Below are 22,334 nucleotides of genomic sequence, written 5' to 3'. Positions count from 1 at the left end.
TTCAGAGATTATAGTTAAAATGTTCTCTAGCTTAACAGCTTGTATACCATCCAGCATCATGGCTTAGCTGTTGGCTCAGCTGACACACAACAACTGCCTAAACTGCAACAACTTGTGTTTGAATCTAAGCCCTCAAGAAGTGCAGGTCTAGCTGTACCCTGGCTCAGAGACAGTCCCTAATCCTAACTTTTTGTTAGGATATGTGGCATGAAAGAATTGATGTTGCATGTTTTATATTTCATAGTTACACATCTAGAACTAACACCCTTCATGCCCCCAGTTCTACTTCACCACTTGTAAGAATGAAGAGGGTGATCAACCCTCTCTTTTTACTTACCTGTGCATAGAAACACTGTGGAGCCGAACTGCATGTCAAGAATAGGGTAGTTCATAAATTTTCACAAAGCCATGGATAAAACTGCCCTTGTTCCAATGACAAGAAAATATCCCTGATATTTTGTATTAAAATATCCCTAGAAGGATACATTTTGTGTCAAATCAATATCAGAAATCAAGCAGATTAATAAAATTACTGTTGTATTAGGTCTTAGCACCATCTGTAGAGCTCAGCAAGGGTAGCTGACACTGCTCTCTGGATTACAATGCTATGCTTGTGTGCTTCCCTTTGGTTGACACTGTTAACATAGAGAGGTCTGTAACATCCCTTTTTCATTTGTGAAGTACATTTCTTGCAAAGAATGTGTGGGTGTCATATGCTCTAAGGGTATACATCTTCCACTTAATTGAAAAAAATTAATGATTTTCATTGAACATCAAGTATTTAATGTTACTGTTCAATGAAGGTCATTAAGAAAGCGAAAAGGAACAATAAAGTCAAGACATCTGAAGGAAACTATGAATATACATTTGGACAAATATAGGACAATGTGCCACCATTTGAAAATTAATATATTGCTTGCAAGAACACTGTCACAAGTATATATTGGTATATAATATGTGTTTTTTCATTTTGGAATCCTAATTGAGGTCTAAATTCAGAAACCTGACACTAGCAAAAAAGGTACTTCTTGTCCTCAGCTATTGCTTAGAAAACATCACCCAGTTTCTTCGGGATTTGATTTACAGCTATAAGAAATACAGTTCCTCAGGAACAGTGAGCCAGGGCAGTTCATTTCCCATAAAGCAATGGTCTCTGATGAGTACATTTGGTAGCAGTCCCTCTGATCTTCTTTATCTGGTTACCAGTGGTTAGAATAATCCAGTCTTTCTGAAAATAAGCTATTCTACATTCACCTTTTTCACAGCTCCCCTATTTTTCAAGGGATATTACCCCCTCAGTCTGCTTTCAAATCAGTTATATATTCATGATTTCTTTTATGTATGTTCAGTAGAAAAATTCTATTGCTGTACAAAATATTGCTTAGTGGTTTAGCCTACCAGCTGTAGTTGAACTAACCCTTTTAACTTATGCACATCAGTTATAATTTTTTATTCTCTTAATAACCTCTAACACATGAAAAACAAATAGAATGAGTTGATAATTTCTAACAGTAAAATACACTTCACATATTTTGCTCTCATGCTGTGGAATAACTCTGCAATGTCAAGTAGCACACAATTAGTAAAACTGTAGGGGGAAAAAAAGAAGTGTTTTGATCCTGAGGAATTTTTATCCTAATCAGATCGAAATTTCAATGCTCTTGTAGTGCTTAATATCTTCAATCACCAAAAAAATCAAACTGATTCCAATGTCAGGTTTTGCATTCTGTGACTGAAATGAAATGCTAAAATATACAAATGAATCTCATGTTTGTACAAGTTTATTATCATCACTAAAAAGCAAGATTGATTCTAAATTAGGCTGATAGAATGTCTGGTGTTTAGCTAATTCTTAAACCAAGCCCGCCTGGCATTCTGATGACAGTCTAGTATATCGTGTTTTCAGAGTATTGCAGAAGGGTTGATCTGACCACCTGCACAGTCTTCCTCTCTGTCCATACGATGGGACAGCCAAGATTTCTGAATTGGAGACTGGAGATAATGGTGACAGAACAAGATTAGGGAACAGGAGATGAGAAACTAGAAGAAACAGGGGCCTATGAGGAAAACATGTTTTTATTCATACAAGTTAAAAAGGGAGCATGGACTTTGGTTTTAGCCCATGCCTAGTGCTTGCTTTTCAGTCCTAATGAATCTTAAAAAGCATGCACCTAACCAAGAGTGTGCATGTTCCATGTCCTTTAGCCATGCTCTGAAATCCTGCAGACATTTTGTTTGCTCCTGCAAATGCTTCTTTGGGTTAGGAGAGACATTGGTGTTTAATCTAGTTTAATTTCTTTGTCTGCTCTCTGACCAAAGCTGGTTACTTTACAAGAATGGGGAAAACACGCTGCAACATACATATATGTACACCTTGCACTCTTGTTTTCTCCATAATACGCTGTTAATTCATGGTTGGTTAATTCATTGAAAAGTGAAAATTTGTATAAATACTTACATTTCTGTTTGTGGAGGATAGTTATTACTATTGTATAGTTTGGTATTCTAGTTATCCATATAAATATTCTGATATAATTTTGAATCCTGGTAATTTTCTACTCTTCGTAATATTTTGTGGGGTTTTTTACATGCAGATATTGTGCTATTGGAAAATATTTTCTGTACAAAAACGATGTAAGAGAGTTTACCAGAAGCATCAGATCTTTTGGGTAGTAAACAAACCAGAAAATGTTACAAAGTTAAACCTTTAAGCTACTTAAATCATTAGCTGCTTAACCTAACTGCAAAGTATTGCCTTCTGTATCTTTGCAATATACAGTTATTTTACAAGATGTTTCAGGTATACTTTACATCAATAACCATTGAACTTAATTCCTGCCACTGTTTCATCTTCAAGTTAAATTTAATGCAATACTGATTGGTACATTCCCATGTCAGTTTGTAGGCTTTCTATTGTAAGACATACGCAGCTCAGTTAGTTGAAATTTACACCTAAACTTATCTCCTACTTTTACATTAAAAATGTGTATAGTACCAGCTCTGTAAGTACAGCTACTGCATTAAGGGGCTGTAGAGTGAAGGCTGAGCTCTGACTTCTGCTGGGAACCTCTGGTTTCCCAGTACTCCCTTAATAATTTTCTTTATTTTTTTTTGTAAAGTCTGTGCTCAAAATTTTCAACCCTGAAGATGAATTTATGCTTTGACATTATTCTTGTGATAGATTGCAGAAGCACATGATAAATTGCAAAGCCATGGGAATAAGAGGCTTTACTGTGCACCTCCAGCAGCTTCACCTTCACTCTGTCCACTATTTCTGTGGTGATTTTTGCTACATAATGTAAATATATGCTGTTTTAAAATGGTGGGGAAGAGTACTTCAGCCATGTATCTTTTTACCTTCATTGTTGAGGTTTGCTCCAAGATTAATGAAACCAAAACTATTCATCAGCTTGTAATCTGAGTCAGAAACAGTGTTGCTCCATTGAAAATCCAAGGATTTTGTTTGTAGCTTACTGTACACCTTAAAATATCCATTGTAAAATGTCATTATGTGAAGGTATGAAGAAACTATAACAAAGTTTTAGAAACACATTAGTGCTGCTGTGGTTTTTTTTTTCCTCTTCCTTTTATTTTTCAAAGGTCTGGATAGCTGACCTTGTGTCTCTGAGGGAGACAGTTTTCAAAGCCAGAAGGATATGAAAATAGTATCAGTAAAATATGTAGCATATATCAGATATGTGACAGTGGGGCAATAGGTCTTATTAGCAGTCATTTGAAAGAACCTGCATAAATCACTTGTGACTTTGCCATCCGTGAGTGATGTGGCCAGTGGTGGATCAGTGTTGGTTTTGATGTCTGATAACTTATAAAGCAAGTCTGAGACTTTTGCTCATTGGGCTTTTGGGAATAACCTGCCAAACACGTGGAGCATTTGTACCCACTGTCCACAGATTGCTAGGTATTCATTCCGAGATCATAAAATGCATATTTATTCAAATGTTCTTTTATTTTACAAGAGTTTTTGTTTTAGTTTGGGTTGGGGTTTTTTTGTTTGTGGAGAAAGATGGAAAGTTTGGGTTCACTCCTTTTTCTTTTATTTTTACAAGTCATGTTGTATAAAGGGACAATATGCTTCCACAATATCTGTGTCCAGTTGTGCCGTGCCACCATGACACTGTGCTGTGGATCCCTTTCCTCTAGAGATTAGGCTGAGAAGCACACTCATTTTACTCAGTCCAAGTACCCAAACAGGGACTCTTATCCCAGAAATTAAAGCATGTTGCTGTGAAACTTCTATCTCTTTTCGTATTTGTAGGAAATATGGTCATGTATAGTTTGCTGATGCATTTAGCATGGAAAAGGTTATGTTCTGAAGCCATTAATCTCACATAGGTTGTCATATGATGAACATTAATGTTTGTGGAGAGATGGAGGACAGATTTAAGTTTCTTGAGCAATGAGGGCCAAATTTCTCCTCTGATGTTGCATTTTAGTAGCTGAGGGCAAAATTTGTATCTGAGATTTCATTTTCCCCTCCAGTTTGAACAGAAAGAGTTCATTAATGGTAATGGAAGTTCTGTCTGAAGTTGGTGTTCAAAGCAGGCTTGGGTTTCTAAATGACTATTTCAGGAGTAGCAGAAGGAAATCGCTTTATGGCAGGATTGAAGTTCTAAAAGTCATGGGGAGACAGACAAATCGTGAGGGAAAAGTTAAGCAAGAGAGAAGAAATTCTAAAGAATCCTAGATGGACAAATCTAGTGTTCATTTTACAATCCAATTTATCATTAGGTAATCTTACTGTATTTACATCATTTTTATCCATAGAAACAACAGAAAAGTTTTGTAATACACATGCTGTAATCTTCCATGGAAGGCTGCATCTAGTGATATGCTGAATTATGTATTACAATTCTGTCATTATAATTCTCTCAATTTGATGAATACCTACACAATGATTTAAAATAAACATCCTAGCTGACATTTTTTGTTCTTGTTAATAGTTATTGCTAAGCATAATTATAAAATTAAAAATTTAAGTGATGGACCATGGGCAAATGGTGTGTTAAAACCACCCAGAGAAGGAGAGGGGAAGAGAAGTATCTCTGTTGTGCAAGTAGGATGTGATGATTAGTGTTTAGTGCTGAGAAATGCTTAGGTTTTTTCTGCGTTTCAATAAATTTGTACTGCTGCTGTAAACTGCCATCATGTAAACTGATAACATAGGGTTGATTTTAAATAAAACATCTTAATGTTTTTGTTTGGAATCAAATGAAGGCAGAATCTCTAGCAGAGCCTAGGAATTTTCAAGGGCTGCAGTACCACTGGCCTGGGATTAAGATAAATTAAAAAATCCAGGAATGTTTTTCCAAACTCTTTTCACTATTTAGAGTTACTTTTCTTCCCTGGCTAAATATGTAGCAAGTCTATTCTCACTGTGTTTGGCAAGTGATGAGCTTGAGCTACAAACTTCAATCCTAATTTTTTAACACTTTGACTCAGACAACATTTAAAATTTGATTTTCTGCAAAGTGAGGCAGGAAAAATATTGCTCGGTTTTTAAAGATTCTTCAGCTTTCCAGTTTTTCTACATGGTTGATTAAGGCTTTTTTTTTTCCTGCAAAGTTGTTGATACTTATTTTTGCCTAATTTGTCAAGTATTTATATATGTAACATCCCTACACTGGAAGATTAAACAGTATTCCATATTGCAGAAGTGAGCAATGAGTTAATTGCCACACTTGGCATTTTTAGAGTCACTGTATATGCTTAAAAAGATTATCCCAGGTGAATAAAGAAGTTAGTTAGGTAGGAGTACTACCTGCGAGGTACAGTTTTCTTTTATGAATCTGACCTGCTACTTCCTGCTTGACATCAGAAAAGATGGATTTACGTTTAGAAGTCAAGAATTATTACTGTCTAATATTCATATAATGATTGCAGCCAAATCTCAGTCAGTGTTATTGACACAATACGCTGCATTCTCAGTCCACTACTCAGGGCTTTCTCCCGTCATATTGTGTGAGTAAAATGCACCTTTCTGAAGCCTCACAGAACCAATGTTTTTCTAAACATCTATTATCTTTCTATTTTTCTTAAGAGAACTCTGTTGAGATACAGTAAGTCACAAAGTAATCTCTGCAATGATGGGAGGTAGAGCAATGTGACCCGTGGGGACTTTTGTGATGGAAAGGTGGCATTTTTCCCCAAGCAATATGCTATAGAGGCCACACATCTGGCCTGATGCGTAAAGAACACATTTGCATGCTGTTCTGGCTTACGTACCCTCATCCCCACCTCACCCTGTTGTAGTAGATACGAAATCAAAGTGTTTGTGGAGAATAATATAGGAGGAGCACATTTGCTCACCAAATGTCTACAAGTCTCCTATCATCTAGCTCATAACTCTGTTTAAGTAACAAACATCGTTTAACATTGCTAAATATTTTTCATTGATAAAATCCAATTTTTGGATACCTGCTATTTAAAACATCTAACTCACTAATTACAAAATCTATAGAAAAGTCCTTACAACATCAAAGGCTCACTTGATCCTCGGAGCTGTTACGAATAAAAACCTCTCTCTGTTGCAAGCAAATAAGGCACTTAATGCACTCTTTCTGGCTGTGATGCTATTTTTCCTGTGGGTTTTGAAAATGACCTTCCTGTAAGCATCAAGGACTGTAACTTTTCAGATGAAGAAACTTGTTCTTGTTTTAAGTCTGTGCCAGGTTCATTCCCCTATAGCCCACAGTTTTCAAAAGCAGAAGAAAAAGTAATCCAGAATTAAAAAAAGAAAAACCCCTCTGTTTCCACAACGAAGTTACCCTGTCAGCTTGCCTTGGGCCTTAGGTGGAGAAGTGGAGATTAAAGAGTCAGTATTCCTTTTCATGTTTCATCTGCCAGTTTTGTGAATGTAGAAAGAGTACTTGTGGCTGCAGCTAAGTATCCGACTATGATATTAAGTATGGCATTTTCATCCTCATGCAGTAAATTAAAAATATCCTTATAAGTTTACCACAAGAGGAATTCAGTATCAATACCATCCAGTCATTGATAAAGGAATTTCAAGGAGAAGGGTGAATAGCACAGCAGATGTAACCTCAATATTTTCACCAATTATAAAGAGCCTCTTTGTGAAGCTGTGTGAATATGTAAGATGATCTCATCATTTCCTATTTACTCAATACTTACCTGAATACGCAATATAGTGTAGCTTTTAAATGCATATGCACATGAGTAAAATGTCCTTTTGTAAGAGACTTCGCTAAAAGACTGCTTTTGATACAGAATTTCTTCATCTCCTCTTCAAACTGAATTAAGCTACTTCCTTCTTTTAAAACACAACTCACTATTTAGAAGCTTTGGCTTTGATTTCTCAGAACAGCCTTACAGGAAGAAACTATGTTCTTTTTCTTTTTGTAACCATATTTCTGAAGACAAACTTGTACTGATTTATTTTGATTTTCTAACAGAAATAGGTTCCTGCAAAGAACACTGACTGTTTCTTCTTTCCTCCCCTCCTTCACTCCGCTGCTACATGAATATTGCTGTGCGCAAAGCTACCAAGGAAAACTGAAATCCCTCTGTTGGGAACTGTGTATATAGCAATATATTCATGCTTCAAGAAATAAGTGAGGGGTTTTTTTAGGTCTTAACATGACATACTGTGTATTTCTTGATGTTAAGCACTGAATTCAAATTAAGTAACTAGGTAACATTTGAGCAAATTTTAGTCAAGTTCATCATCAACCATTTTAGGGAATATAGCTGTGCAGCTAACATAAAGGTCACAAGTTAAAAAACATTAACCCTCAGTTATTCCCTTTGATTAAAGAGTGTATATATGTAAGTTTATGCATACAATTATATAACACAATCCTGCATAAACCCATGAAACTTCAGTCACATGAGCCATCCCATCACTGTGGTCCTAAGTCCCATCTTACTCCATCCCACATTGTCTGCCAGACTGGGTTCTCCATGTGTAATACAAATTGAAATTTCAAACTCTTTTCATTTCTCAGTGTTCAAAAATGCAGAGCTGAACGCTGATTCTCTGTAAGGAATTTGCCTTACAAAGTGCAGTCTGAATAAGTTCAGGATATGGTCCACGTGGCATTACTTTTTCAGAAATTTATGCTAGGCTGAAATACATGGTCTGTTGCTAGTAACAGAACAACTTCACAAGCAGCCCTTAGGGTGGACTAATTCTTCACTTTCTTTTCTTCTCAAAATCAGTAACTTTATTAAGGGACTTAATAGTGTCCTTCTTAAGTGTCCTTCTAGTTGTGTGTTTTCTCAAAATTCGCATCCAATTTCTAAGTTTCAGGTGGGCGATGCTAACAGTTAAAAAATACCGTAAATTAGAAAATATTACAGTATTTTTTCACTCCTTCCCTTTTATCATGTTGAGAAATTTCTTCCCAAGCTATAGTATGAGCTTTCAGAACTGGCTTGGGGGTGCCTAGTGCACTCTCAAAGGATTTAAGCACCAGATTTAACAGCACAGCACAGCTGGCCTGCCAGAGAATCTCTTTACACAGAGAATTTTTATATTGAATCGTGGGACTTCCTTCAGAGCGTGGTCCACAAATCTCTCTTATGAAACGTGCTTTAGACAGATGCAGGAAGGAAAATCCAGTGTATGTGGTAATATATCTGAGATGGCCAAATAGAGAGTGGGAATTTGCAGGTAGGTGAACTTCATGGAAAACTCATTTTCAAGACAGTATTTCAGATATACTTTGGATGTATAGTAATTTGGGAGCCTGAACTCTGACTGCAGGTGGTTTGTGTACAACTCTGATGCACTGAATTCTCTTTCTTGGATAAACAAGCCTCTTTTCCTTCAGAAATAACTTACAAGGTTTTCATTTTCCCCTTTTTTCCATAGTTCTGAAATGAATGCTATGTTCAGCTTATGATACAGACTTTTCGGTGGTGCAACAACCAATATAAAAAGTACTGAAGGAGGAAGGGCTTTTCTAGGATGAAATGGACTGAAAGAGCTGGAGGATCCGCATCCTCACAGCTATCACTATGCAGAATTGCAATGTGCTCTTGAGTCCCTGGCCAGTGACTCACTTGGCACCTTGACTTTTTAATGTGCATGTGGGCAGTTGTGAGGATTCATCCTTTGGTATTTATATAGCATGGTAAACTCCTCAGATAAAAACTGCTATAAAGAATACAACAGTGTAAGTAGTAGACAAAAGTGCAAATAGATTTTACTAGTTCCTGCACACATCTATGGGTGTCCATATTTCCAGAAAGGAGACAATATCACTCCAGACTTCCAGGCAGATCAGTTTTACTGTCAACTGTAAGCAGAGTATTTTGAATGTCCTGTTTTACTGAAATGGAGATGTCTGCCACAATCAAAACTTACAGCAGTACTTTTCATAACTGATGAAGTTGGGCTAATTTATGTGAGATTGTTTTCTAAAGTGCCACACAACATTGGCTTCACAAAATTGTGGGGTAGTCAGTGGTTCATATTTTATCTTTATTCTGCTGTATCATGAGGTCTTGAAGCCAGTGAATTATCATAGCAGGGTATTTAGAGCTTGGAATACAGAACTAAAAATTGAAGGAAACTTATGGATCTCTGCTAGAAACAAACCTATTTAGCTAGAGGTAGCTGAAAAACAACAGGATCCAGATCAAAAATAATTTTTCCTATTACAGCTGAACCTAACCTGTGCTTTATATTCACTTCACAGTGAATTTTTTCACATGCATTTTTTATTTAGTAGTTGAAAAATTGGTATGGGGACTGGGGATCTGTCCAAGGTAAGAAAGTATCTGTGTTTGTATGGCTGCCTTTGTAAATATCTTTTTCTGTAGATATCTGTTGTACATGGATTTCGATATAGATACATTCATACATGTAATTAGGGGTATAGACATTTGGTTAACTTGAAAGCTCCAAAGTGTCGTTTGTCACATTTATGATGGGAACTTTAACTGCCTTCGATACTTATTCTTTTCTAAAGTGACTTTTTTCTTTCCCCCTACAAAAAAAAAAAAAGAAAAGAAAAAGAAAATGTACTTCATGAAACTATTGTATATGAAGCACTTATTAGCCATAATTAAATGGACAATATGAATTTACTACGTCTTTAGGACTCTGGCTTGTTCTGGTTTAGAGCAAGATGATTAATGCAAATACATATTACTTGAGATAACCATTTAGCAGCTAATTTAGCCAAATTTATTACAGCAGTTAGAGGTTTTTCATTTTAGCAGACGGAGACAAGGACATGACAAAAGCAGAAGGTGTATATGAATGCACACTGCCCTCTAGTGCACACAGCTTCATGGGATTAGTGAGAAATGCAGAAAAGAGTAAGTGCTCCAGTAATAATAATACCCAGATTTTGTATAGTTTAGGTTTTCTGTAAAACCCTGCTGCTCTTTTCCACTGAAGATTTGCATTTCCTCCTCTTTTCCTGACACTGAAGCATCAGATACAAACCAACTCTGTTTCAATTTAGCAATATTTTAGCTGAAATATTACTTTAAACATCTGTATTTTTAAGCCTTCCTGCTGTGAGCATTTAATAATGCTGTTTGGCATTACTGATTGCTTTTAGTTGTTTCTCTCTTTCCTAGCATATTTCAAGCATCAGAGAGAGCTATCATTCTTTGGTTCTAACCAAGCCATTCTGTGCCTCCCTTAGGCCTCTATCTCAGTCTGCTGGTGGATTTACTTTGCTCTGGTAGAAAGTAAATTCTCCCAAGACTTTCCCCCCACTGACCAGTGGAGATTTGGTTCATCTGAGAACTGTAAATTCTGTTTGACAAGATCAAAGAAACAGATGTATAAGTTCAGTGGTTGATATCGCCTGCAATAAGGAGAAATGATCAAAGCAGCAGGGGTAGCGTATCTTCCCAAACCTTTCAAATATCCAGAATCTCAAAGAGGTCTACCTAGGAGCTATGAATAAATCACATATAAATTTGCCTCTTTTTTTTCTTTTTCTTTTTTACAGTTTGACATTGAGTGCATTGAAAATGTCCACACAGCAATAAGTATTCTGTGAACCAAGGAGATTTGTAGTGCTTTTTACTTTTCTACTTTCACCAGAGTTTCCAAAACAGATTAAAATTATACTTTACAGACTTGTAAAACATACAGCTAGTTATACTGAACTTAAGATCCTGTCTGTCATCTCACTGGCATGCTGCATCAAACTTCAAGGAAGCCAAATCTTCTGCTTATATTTGTGGCACGTTGTACAGTGAGCATTTTTACTGTGGTTCTAACGTGCACTGTCTTGCTTCTGTTTTGTGCTTTTTTGCCAGTGCTGAATAAAGGTCAATGTGTAACAAAGTATTACCGCTGGATGCAGAAGAACGGAGGTTACATCTGGATACAGTCTAGCGCAACTATAGCTGTCAATGCCAAGAACGCAAGCGAGAAGAACATCATCTGGGTGAATTACCTTCTTAGGTAGGTCTTCCAGTCACTTCTCTTACTTGAACTGCTGCCTCTGTTGCTTATCTCTGTTGGTGAGAGTTTTAGGGAACAAACAATTGCCTGCTGGAGAAAGCTAAGAAGAATTTTTAATACGTTCCACCTCAAAAACAATGCCATTTGGTCATCTTTATTGAGACATCTGTCATGTCTCAGTACATTGGAATATTCTTGAATTATTATGCTGCTTTAGTCTTCAAATAAACTCTCCACCCTTTTATTGCATGCCTCTGCTGCCCTGAAATCTGCTCAACCTGAGCTCAAAGATAAAAGTTATCCACACCAACTTTCAGAAGCTGTGTTATAAAATCTGGTGTGAAGTGTTGGGGACTTATTTATTTGGTTATTGGAAAAACATGGAAGCAAACTTCTGGAACTGTACAAAAAGGTCTCTCTGAAAGGTGTTTGCCAGTTCACTCCAGAGAGAGGAATTTTCTCAGGAGTGAAGTCTTGAATCAATATACTGCTCCTGTAACCTGTGACAGTATTCACACTGAAAAATGCAAAGTAGGATTTAAAAATAGAAGTAGAAATTAAAATTATTTTAAACTATTGAACTATTTTAGACAGAAATAGTGGTAATATCTTGAATGTAAAGCTCTTCCCTGAGAAATTCCATTTTACCAAGGCTCAAGTATTTTCTGAGCTCAGGAGAAGACCAACAGTACCGAGAGACAGTGAATTATAAACCTGACCTTTCTCATCTGAAAACACCTTTCAACACATTCTGTTTTGTGAAAATGTTCAATAAGATCAGGGGATTTTCTGTTTCATTTCAGAGCAGAATGAACAAACAAATAAAATTTTAAACCTTGAGATTGTCATGAAATGCAATTGTCATTTTCTGGCCTGTTCTCCTTTTAAGTTGCTTGTCATGGTTTGTTACATTCCCTTTGATGCCATGAGAGTTCAAAGTGATGTCTAGAGGTTGGATTGTGACTTATTATGCCAAGTCCAGCAAGCCCTGAAGAGACTGTGCCTGCCTGAACTTGCATGTTGAGGTACTTTGGATTCCCCTTTTGGGAACAGGAGGAAGCGACCCCTAGGAAAGCATTGGGAGATACTGTAGGAAACATTCTACAGCAGTGGAATGTTCATTGGGATTTGCACGTTTCTGTCTTGCTATGATTGATCATGGGCATTTTTTAATACATCCTTATACTGCTAATTTTTTACCTCTTTTTTCAAGAATGAGGCAGAATTCAGCATTTCAAGACAGCTTAAGCCTGCCAGTTCCAAACTGAAAGTACAGCTTCACTGCTCCAGTCCTAGCAGGGCTTTAAAATGCCCAGAAATGTGCTCATATCCAGCTGGAAAAGTGGTCCATAAGAACTGTGAAGAGTTGTTTCTATCCCCTTTGCTGCTTTCCAGTGAACCTGTTCCACAAACATCCCACAAAATTGTTTTTTCTACCAGCAGAATATTCCTAAAAAAAACCCAAGAACCAAAAAACAACAAAGCAGTGTGGTCTTCCCCAGGTCCTCTCCCAGAACTTGATTTTTCTGCTGCGTTCCCTCCGCTGGTCTGTTAAAGCAAGATTAATTCCTCCACTGAATTTGTATTTTTAATTTAGATTTCTCCTAGTAGTGGAATCTGTGAAAGATCCAAATGTCCAAATAATATTTTAATGACAGATCGAGGCATAATTAGGTCTACTCTTAGCAGGAGTACTGGTCTGTATACATTTCCATGCATTAGAAAGTATGATTCAGCTGTCTGTAAAAGGATAGACTAATTATAGTGACAGGGAGGATTAATGCTGTTCTTGTTCTAGCAACTTGTTATTCACAGTGTGAAAGCCCTCAAACATCTTTTGCTGGGAGGGGGCAAATTTGGGGACTGCCCTGGGATGCAACAGAATAAAGTCACTTTGTCAGGACAAAACCATAAAGATGATAATCGTAAGAATGGCATTTCAGTGTGAACTGTGTGAACTCTGAATTTTCACAGTATGCTGTAACAGGCTGAATATGGGCAGACTGTCATTGTGATAGTGTGTCAGTCACCCCCAGTGCTGCCTCGTATTGTCCTGCTCAGGGCTGTGGATTTTCTGCTCTATCACCAGGCTGGAATTTGAACTGCATAGAAATGTTCACCTATTCAAAAATGATTAAAGACTTTGTTTATTTTCAACATTCCTGTGCCACTTGTGTCTGGCTGTGTCTGTTTCCCTGCCTTTGTATGGATTTGGGAAAGGAACACATTTTAAAGGGTGCAAACCAAGAAAAAGCATAGGGTTGGGTTGGGTTTTTTTTAGTTTCTCTGATAGCGTAGCTTTTTTACATTGCAGTCATGTTCATTGCTAACAAGTCACAGGTGAGCACCACATGAGCAGATGAAGATATGATTATAATGGGTGTGTTGACAGTTCCTTATCCCTAACATATGCATCTTATCATGCACATGTGCATCTGTCATATAGTTAGAGTGGTTGCTTTAGGTTTCTTGGTGATGTGGATGCATGTGTGCAGTGTTTAAGAAATATTTAACCTTTTTTTATCTATTTTGGGGCCAAATTCATTTAAGCAGTGGCCATTTTCTTAGCCCATACTGAGCATCTTCTTACTAACTTTATGTATGGTATGCTTGATTAAAGTGTGGAAAACAGGAATGTTCAGAAAAAACAGGTATTGAAAGGGCTCTGGCAAGGTTGATAGAGAACACTGTTACAGAGATAACTCTAATAGACATTGCCGGTGGGAGAGAAACAGATTGGAAAAGTTAAAACACCCTCTCTGTCCTTCCAGGCACAGTAATGGGATCGAAATCGAGATATTTTGTTGTTGGATGATTACACAGTGTAGCTTTACTGTTAGATATCACACAAGCTGTGGTGCTCCACTTCAGTAAGAATGCTTTGATAGGTCTAAAACTTCACTAGAATCAAATGAGTTTTAGTACCTGGTCAATATAAGTATTTGACAGCAGTATTAAAATAAACCTTCATAGAATCCCTGCTGTGAAGCTCTGAGAGGCCAAAAAAATGGATGTGTCTCTGCTCTGCTATTCTTCCTATTTATGTTCTTTGTTCCTGAACTTTGATATGAAAAGAGGGGGAAAGCATGAAACTGCAAATCATTCAATTGTGCTTGTATTTGCTGTTTTCTCTTCAGTAACCCAGAGTACAAGGACACTCCAATGGATATTGCACAACTCCCTCATCTGCCAGAGAAAACCTCAGAATCCTCGGAGACCTCTGACTCTGAATCGGACTCAAAGGACAACTCAGGTAACACATGTGGTTTGCCTTCACGCCCACGAAGTTTTATACCATGTGAGCCACAGTCAGGTTTCCAGCTGCTTTTACTACTCGGAGATTGTTGCATTATAACAAAAACTAACAAAAAAAATCCTGTAAAATTATATTGAAAAACACTAGCAAAACCTTTTACTGACCTCAGCATTTCTACAGCATCTTCATTTCCTCAGTATTTCTCTTCACTCTGTGGATGCATCCTTGCCTACATTGCACTAAACTAAATATCTGATTTCCCAGCTAAGCTTCGTGAACAGATATTGTGCCTCATACAGAGGACCTGGAGTTGTAACTGTTGAATAGAAGCCTAGTTCTTGCCTTTCCACGTTGTGAAGATAAGTGTCTGCTATCAATCTTTATGATGCCTTCCTGTATAAATACGTTTTTGAAGAGTCTCGCTAGGGGGCAGTGAAGATTGCAAAAGTTGAGGGGTTTCTTGGGTTAAAGGAACTGTATTTTGTTGGAAGGTGCGGGTTTAAGCACTTGTTTGTAAGCTCCTTAAGTCTGGGACTTCGACTGTTTTTTAAAAGCTAATCGTACTTGTCAAATTCAATGTGTAAATTAGTTCTACAGATGGTCCAGTGCACAGATGGTTCACACATTCCCCATTAGTTTTGAAAGTGGTTACCTAGGCACAGGTACAGATTTGGCTTTGAAAGGAGCATGGTTTCCTGTGATTCAAGAACTAAGGAGGTTACTCTGCTGTAGTATGCAATATATGTAGATCTGATTTGTCTCTCATGGCTAAAATAACACAAAAAAATATCTGGAGAAAATGAATCACAGTGACACAAATCAAGCAAAAGCAAGAGGAGGATCAGGCCGTAATGTTATATCATGTGGCTGTTCTCTTTCATCTTTTGCCTTTGTTTGTTCTCCTTTGACAGCTTGGTTTGATGGTTTAAGTCAACATTAGGCACACATATGGGCTTGTTGCCCACCATTGTTGGGAATCTCTTCACCTATTCCCAGTGCTTCCTTTATGCTATCCTGTTCCTAAATAGCCAAATAACACACATGTGGAGAATAGTTTGCATTTCCTGTATGCACTGTAAGTTTCTCCAGGTGAGAAGTGCACATACATTCATGATTCTTAAGGCTGATACAGAGCAAGAGAGCATTCTTTGAAGGTGCACAGATGTCTACATATCAGAAGATATCTGTGTGTCTTAGCAGACAGCAAAGGCAGTGGGTTGTTTCTTACAGAAGAATTAAATAGAAAAGCCAAAATACCTGAAACAGCAGGTCCCGCATGAAACCGACAAGTTCAGTTCAAGCTCTGATAAAATCCCAGGCAAATTTTGTGCTGCTTTAGACTACATCACATTAAGCCCACTATTGAACAGCTAGAAAACCATGGCCTTAAAAGAAAGCGTCTTCAAAAAACATAAAACAAAATGTAGGAGAAATTGAGCCCTAGGTGGAACAAGAAGCTGGATGAGATGTAGGGATTTATGGCTGTTTCTTTGCTTCTGTGGGTTTTATTTTTCAAAACAGAGGGTCTCTCTGCTGCTGGCAACTCAACTAAAAGTCACACAAAGTGACTTGTGAAGTTCACTGCCCTGAATCCTCAGGCAGCTTCCCTGCCAAGCCAACCTTCTCCAGCACTTCTGGGAAACTGTTTGATATTGACAAGGCTCCAGGAATAACCGATCTTTAGAGGAAAACTGGCCCTTCCCCTCTCCACCTAAAACAAATATATTGAAAAGGGTAGTACTTGGCTCTGATGAGTGAAAAAAACATCTTTTATTTCCCAACAAAAGATTTCTGGCTGGCCTGTAAAACACAGGGTCTCCTGAAGCCTTTCATGACCCTTTCAAACACAGTATGATAATGGAGCGTATTCAGTTTAAAGACTGCTTTGGCTGTCTGAGTCCAGTGGGCTAGAGTGTTTATCTCATCCATATTAGAATGAGGTGAAAATCTAAAACACAACTAAATGAATTCAGGCAATAAGAGTGACAGCTTCTCAGTACTGTAGCTGGGCTATTTTCAATGGCCCTTAGATTTGGATCAATCAAGAATTTAAATCACTGCCTGATTTTTTCTTTTCCTGGTGTGGGGGGAGGTTTGTGTAGGTTTTTTTATTTATTTGATGCCCTTCAGGGGAATATGAGGAGGCAGTCTATCAAGGTAACAGAATAGTTTTAACTGGTTTATTAATTTAGATTTATACACATATGACCTGCTTCTCTCACATGCGAGGAAATCAGCAGTAATTCTGCTCAAGTCAGAGACACTATGCCGCTTCGAAAGTGACAATGATGAAGGGAAAACAAGATGAGAGGACTAGAATCTTCATTAGTAAATAGTGCTACACCTGGATGCCTGCCCACAGTAGGAGAACAAGGATGTAAAAGAACAATCACCAGAACATAATGATCATAATGGGATTGTGCGCTGCCTCCTCTTTGGGTGACACAGCTACAATGCCATTGTGCTCACAGTTGTCAAAATGATTCTTGTCCCACAAACAGATGAAAAGGCCTCCTTCAGTCAAGGTACAGGACACATTGCATAGGGTTTTGGCGCATTAACTCTCTCTGAGTCAGAGAGATTCATGGTGATCATAACTCTCCCAACACAACATTGCAAAAACTGTGGCTCTACAAGAGATCATGCCTTTTGCCCCCCCAAAAAATACAGAAATCATATCTCATGGGTAGGTAGAAATCTGGATTTGTGTTACAATATTCTGTTCCAGTTGCTAATGGCTTGTTTCACTTTTCTTTTGCTCCAGAGGACAATGAGAACTCAAAGTCAGATGAGAAAGGAAACCAGTCAGAAAACAGTGAAGACCCTGAATCGGACAGGAAAAAGTCAGGAAATCAGTCAGATAATGAAATGAACTGTAATGATGATGGGAACAGCTCCAGCAACCAGGACAGCAGGGACAGTGATGACAGCTTTGAAAACTCTGACTTCGAAAATCAAAAGGCCCCTGAGGACAGTTTTGGCACTCTTGGCTCTATGCAGATCAAGGTGGAGCGCTATGTTGAGAGTGAGTCAGACTTGCGGTTGCAGAACTGTGAGTCACTGACCTCGGACAGTGCCAAGGACTCAGACAGTGCAGGGGAAGTAAATGCCCAGTCTTCCAGCAAACATCAAAAGAGGAAGAAAAGGAGAAAAAAGCAAAAGGGAGGCAGCATGACCCGGAGAAGGCTGTCAAGCACCTCAAGTCCAAATGGACTTGACCCAGCTTTGGTGGACCAGCCCCAGCTGCTCTCGTCACCAAACAGTGCCTCAGTGCTCAAAATTAAAACAGAAATCTCAGAACCTATCAATTTTGATAATGATAGCAGTATTTGGAATTACCCACCTAACAGGGAAATCTCAAGGAATGAATCACCCTACAGTATGACCAAGCCCCCCAGCTCCGAGCACTTCCCTTCCCCCCAAGCCAGCAGTAGTTTACATGTCTCCATTCCAGACTCCGTTCTCACCCCGCCAGGGACTGAAAATACTGCCAGCCGTAAATCTCAGTTCAGCACCTCATCCAACTCAGCCTTGGCTCCTGTGTCCTCTGACCCTTTGTCACCTCCACTTTCAGCATCTCCACGGGACAAACATCCAGGAGGTCCCACAGCTTCCAACTCTTTGTTGTACACTGGGGATCTGGAAGCCCTTCAGAGGTTACAAGCAGGCAATGTGGTGCTTCCTTTGGTTCACAGGGTAACAGGAACCCTTGCCGCAACCAGCACTGCTGCTCAGAGGGTCTACACCACTGGCACTATTCGGTATGCTCCAGCTGAAGTTACTTTAGCCATGCAGGGCAACCTCCTCCCCAATACCCATGCTGTTAACTTTGTTGATGTTAACAGCCCCAGCTTTGGGCTGGATCCTAAAACACCGATGGAAATGCTCTACCACCACGTTCACCGACTCAATATGTCGGGACCGTTTGGAAGTGCTGTGAGCGGGGCCAGTCTGACCCAAATGCCTGCAGGGAATGTGTTCACAACTGCCGAAGGACTTTTTTCCACTCTCCCATTTCCTGTGTACAGCAATGGCATTCACACTACACAGACTCTGGAACGGAAAGAGGATTGAAATATGACCACATACTGTGTTCAGTGTTATACTCTGAGGCATAGACTATGTTTTAATTTAGACCTTTAATTCTAGCACTTTGAATTTGAGCAGGTCAGCTTATTCTCTCAATATGATGGTCCCCGTTTCCTTCCCTTTCTCTTTAACTTGACTTATTCTTTAATGTAAAGATATTTTTTTATTTTTGCCTTCAGAGAGTCGAAGTACCAGTTGCCTGCCATTTTGTCTTCTTCTAAGATGTGTGTTTTTCCTTTGCATCTTTATTAAGATGCCTTTAATATGTGTATGCCTCTGCCATAGAATACTCAGTGTTGTGGTAAAGAGATTTTAAAGTGACAACCATTGGTTTTACTTCAAAATGATCTTGATATGATCAAGATTAAAAGAGACAAGCATAAACAATGTGCCCTGTTTGACTAAGTCAAATGAAAGGGGGTTTTTGTTCCTAATTCCTTTAAGAATAGGGGATAGTATTTTAGAATTTTATGCAGAGTTTAATTCTCTTTTTATGGTTAAGATTTTCTTACTTGCACATAAAATAATTTGGGTTCTTAAAAAGTTAATTTCTGGCCTGTGACTAGAATGTTAAAAAGTTGGACTAAATGTTAATTACTGAAACTTTAACTTAATTTCTAAAACCATGGTGCTATCATTTATTAATCTGCAATGTCTTCATACAATATGCAGCTTGTGGGCTGGGTTTTTTGGAAAGAATGTGTTCCGTACTGGTTTATAGTCAGGTGCTGCAGTCTCCTTGGTTAGTTAAGACAAAAGCCCTCATTAACATTTGCTGCAAGACTTAAATTTTTTTACCTCCAAACTAACAAACATAGCCTCACATCAAATTTAAATGGGTCAGGAAGCCTTTTTCAAAAAGTGCTTAAAAACAAGAAACTCAATTTAATTGACGCGAGGAGCAGTTTCTTAGGTGCATATTGTTTTGCTTATTTTTTTTCTCAGTGTAACTGAGGCTAATTTTACAACATCAAATAACACTTCAGAGTAAAAAGGAAAAAAAAAAAAAACAAACCAGAAGAACTATTTAACATGTTTTGTTTTGGTTTTCATTTAATATTATAGAGGGAAGGTTGTAAATTTATTTTTGTTCTGTGATTTGGGTATTTTTTGTTGTTTTTTCCTTATTTCTAGTATTGAAACCAATATGTTCTAAAACTAAAGAATGGGTTAATAAGCTTGAAATAGATAACTACAACTGAAAACTGCACATTAAGTAAAAGGAAAGAAATCTCCTATTTTGTCTTTGTTGCCAGAAATCACAGTGTAGTGTCAAACACTCCAAATGACTGTCAAATATAAATTCTTCTTCCACTCCATCTTTGGCAGCTGTTTGTTAAGGCATCTAATAACAGATGTGAGAACTGTAATGTGTACAATGTGTAAGTGTCCTTGGCTGTCAGTCCCATTGCAGTTTCAATGTGTGTTACTATATGCAGTATATACTAAGCTAATGTAGTTGTTTTGTCCTTTGTCTTCTCTGTGCTTTATCTCTAGTCTGGAGTGGTAAAGTCCCATTCCTGCAGTCCTAGTGAACCAGTGATTCTTGGGGGTTAGTGGTTTTTGTGTGGTGGCCTTCCTCTGTAATGTCACCTTATGCTGCTTCCACTGTCTGTATACCTTTTCATTTCTGCTGTTGCTTTGCTGTTGTGTATTCTCAAACCTCTCTTGCCCCTTCCTTTCTCCCCCACCCTCCACACTTCTCCCCAATCTCTTTCTCTTGCTCTCTCGTTCTCTCTTCTTCACTCTCAGAGATAAAAGACTCTTAACTAGCTCAAGGTTAATGGAGCCATTTTTCCCACAGAGGAATTCTGGGTATGACTTACTCTTCCAGTGTACCCCACAATGCACTACGGAGTAATGCTCAGATATATTAAGTAAATTAATGCCATATAGCCTCAGTTGTTAACATTCCCAGAGTCCCTTGTGCTCGAACTGTAAGCAGAGGGTGCATTTCTTTGGTTTTCTCCCAGGTGAGCTGGCAGAGTAATACGTAGAGCAATTACCAGTGAGATAGGAAATGCTTTCAAAGGTCGACCAGCATTGTTTAAAAAGGAAACTGAGCTTAGAATTGTCATATATATTTGCTTGTGTGTGCAATGCTAATCTATTAACTCAGCTGTCCTTTGAATTTTTGATCACTCACTGTGTTGAGTCAATTCCTGTGGTAGCTTTGAATTTGAGAAGCAGGTCCAAGCCACATCGGAGTAATAGCGAAAAAGGAATTGGATGCCACAAATTTAATTAATGAACTATTAAAGGTTCCATTGGAAGGATTTAAGTAGGTCTAAAAAAGGTGAGAAAGTTGATTGGGAAATTCAAAGTTTAATTTTGGAAGCTCTACTCTAGCTATGGAACAATCAAAGGAGTGCACCTATCAGCTACAAAGAACAGCTAGACAGCTGTTGTTGTTTTGGGTTTTTTTTATAAATGTTTCTGTGTTGTGTCAAAATGATTTCTGGTGATTTAAACTAACAGATAATCACAGCTGCTGTCTAAATCCATAGTGTTTAAAATTACAAAATGAAAAAAAAAATTTCATTACCTGTGAAGACTGTGTCTGTGTTTTTAACTATTTCTTGTACAAATATATGAAATCTTTTATGAGGAGACTGGTGCCAAGTAGCTGAATAACGGGGAAAGGGATTCTGTTCGTATAAATCTTAGCAGTGTTACCAACTCTACAATATAAAAAAAATTAAAATGTTAAAAAGTGACAGCTATGGTACATTTATTTTGTGTTAAGCTAACCGAATCTAACTTCTTGAGTGCCTGGCTTATTTGAAACATTTTTTTCATTGATCATTGATAATGCTGCAAATCAGAAATGTACATACTTCATTTACAACAGGGTTCTTTTTATACTTTTGTAGATTCTCATACATGTCATACATGGTTGTCTTTATGTAACTTAATTTTTTTTCATCCCGCAGGTGCCATTTTCATAATAAACTTCTCTTGGATTTGTTACTATCTGGCATCATTTCTTTTACATATAACCATCCTGACTAATGAGTGCTGGTAGTATTTGTTTGAGCAGGTATTTTTTAATTGTTTTGGTTTGAAAAAAAAGAAAAAAGAAAAAAAGAAAAAAAAAGAAAAAAAACCCAAGAAAAAATAACCAAAAATCAAAGAGGATAAAGCTAGATATTATTTTATTGCAAAATGAAGAAAAGAAGCTGTCAAGATGTAGGTTAAGAATGCTAATCCAAATACTACAACAAACTTGCCACCATCCTGAATTTTCAGCTACCCCAACTCATTGTCATATTGAGCATTTTTATGCACATTATCAAAGCTGAATAATGGCTATGCAACATTAACCACTATAGAAAGTGTGCATTTTTTCTTGATTAATGCACACTGGAAGAGGTCAGCTTTGGTACATTAATCATTTAAAAAGCACTTTATATTTTCATTTTTGTACTCTACAATGTTACAGCGAAACTCTTCACTCACATTATATCCTACCTAAGCTGCTGATTCTTTTGAACGTGTACTTTCTTTCCCCAGACTGGCAACATGCAAGTTGTTGGTGTTGTGTGGTTAGACTTACAAACTGAGGACAGAAAC

General features: G+C 37.8%; 1 protein-coding gene across 3 annotated transcripts in view; it reads left to right on the top strand.

Annotated features, from left to right (window-relative positions):
• Positions 1-19,755, top strand: part of NPAS3 (neuronal PAS domain protein 3) — a 607,091-nt gene extending 587,336 nt beyond the window's left edge. For all 3 annotated transcript variants that reach the window (XM_034061945.1, XM_034061944.1, XM_034061943.1), the window contains 3 exons: positions 11,269-11,416; positions 14,554-14,669; positions 17,437-19,755. In XM_034061945.1, the coding sequence (XP_033917836.1) occupies positions 11,269-11,416; positions 14,554-14,669; positions 17,437-18,746 (1,574 nt within the window). In that variant the 3' untranslated portion in view covers positions 18,747-19,755. The remainder of the gene's footprint in view (positions 1-11,268; positions 11,417-14,553; positions 14,670-17,436) is intronic.
• Positions 19,756-22,334: the final 2,579 nt, after the last annotated feature.

The sequence above is a fragment of the Melopsittacus undulatus genome, chromosome 4, assembly GCF_012275295.1.
Source record: "Melopsittacus undulatus isolate bMelUnd1 chromosome 4, bMelUnd1.mat.Z, whole genome shotgun sequence".
NCBI classification, from domain to species: domain Eukaryota; kingdom Metazoa; phylum Chordata; class Aves; order Psittaciformes; family Psittaculidae; genus Melopsittacus; species Melopsittacus undulatus.
Note: the sequence above shows the minus strand (reverse complement) of the source record. Positions and strands in the feature narration are given on the sequence as shown.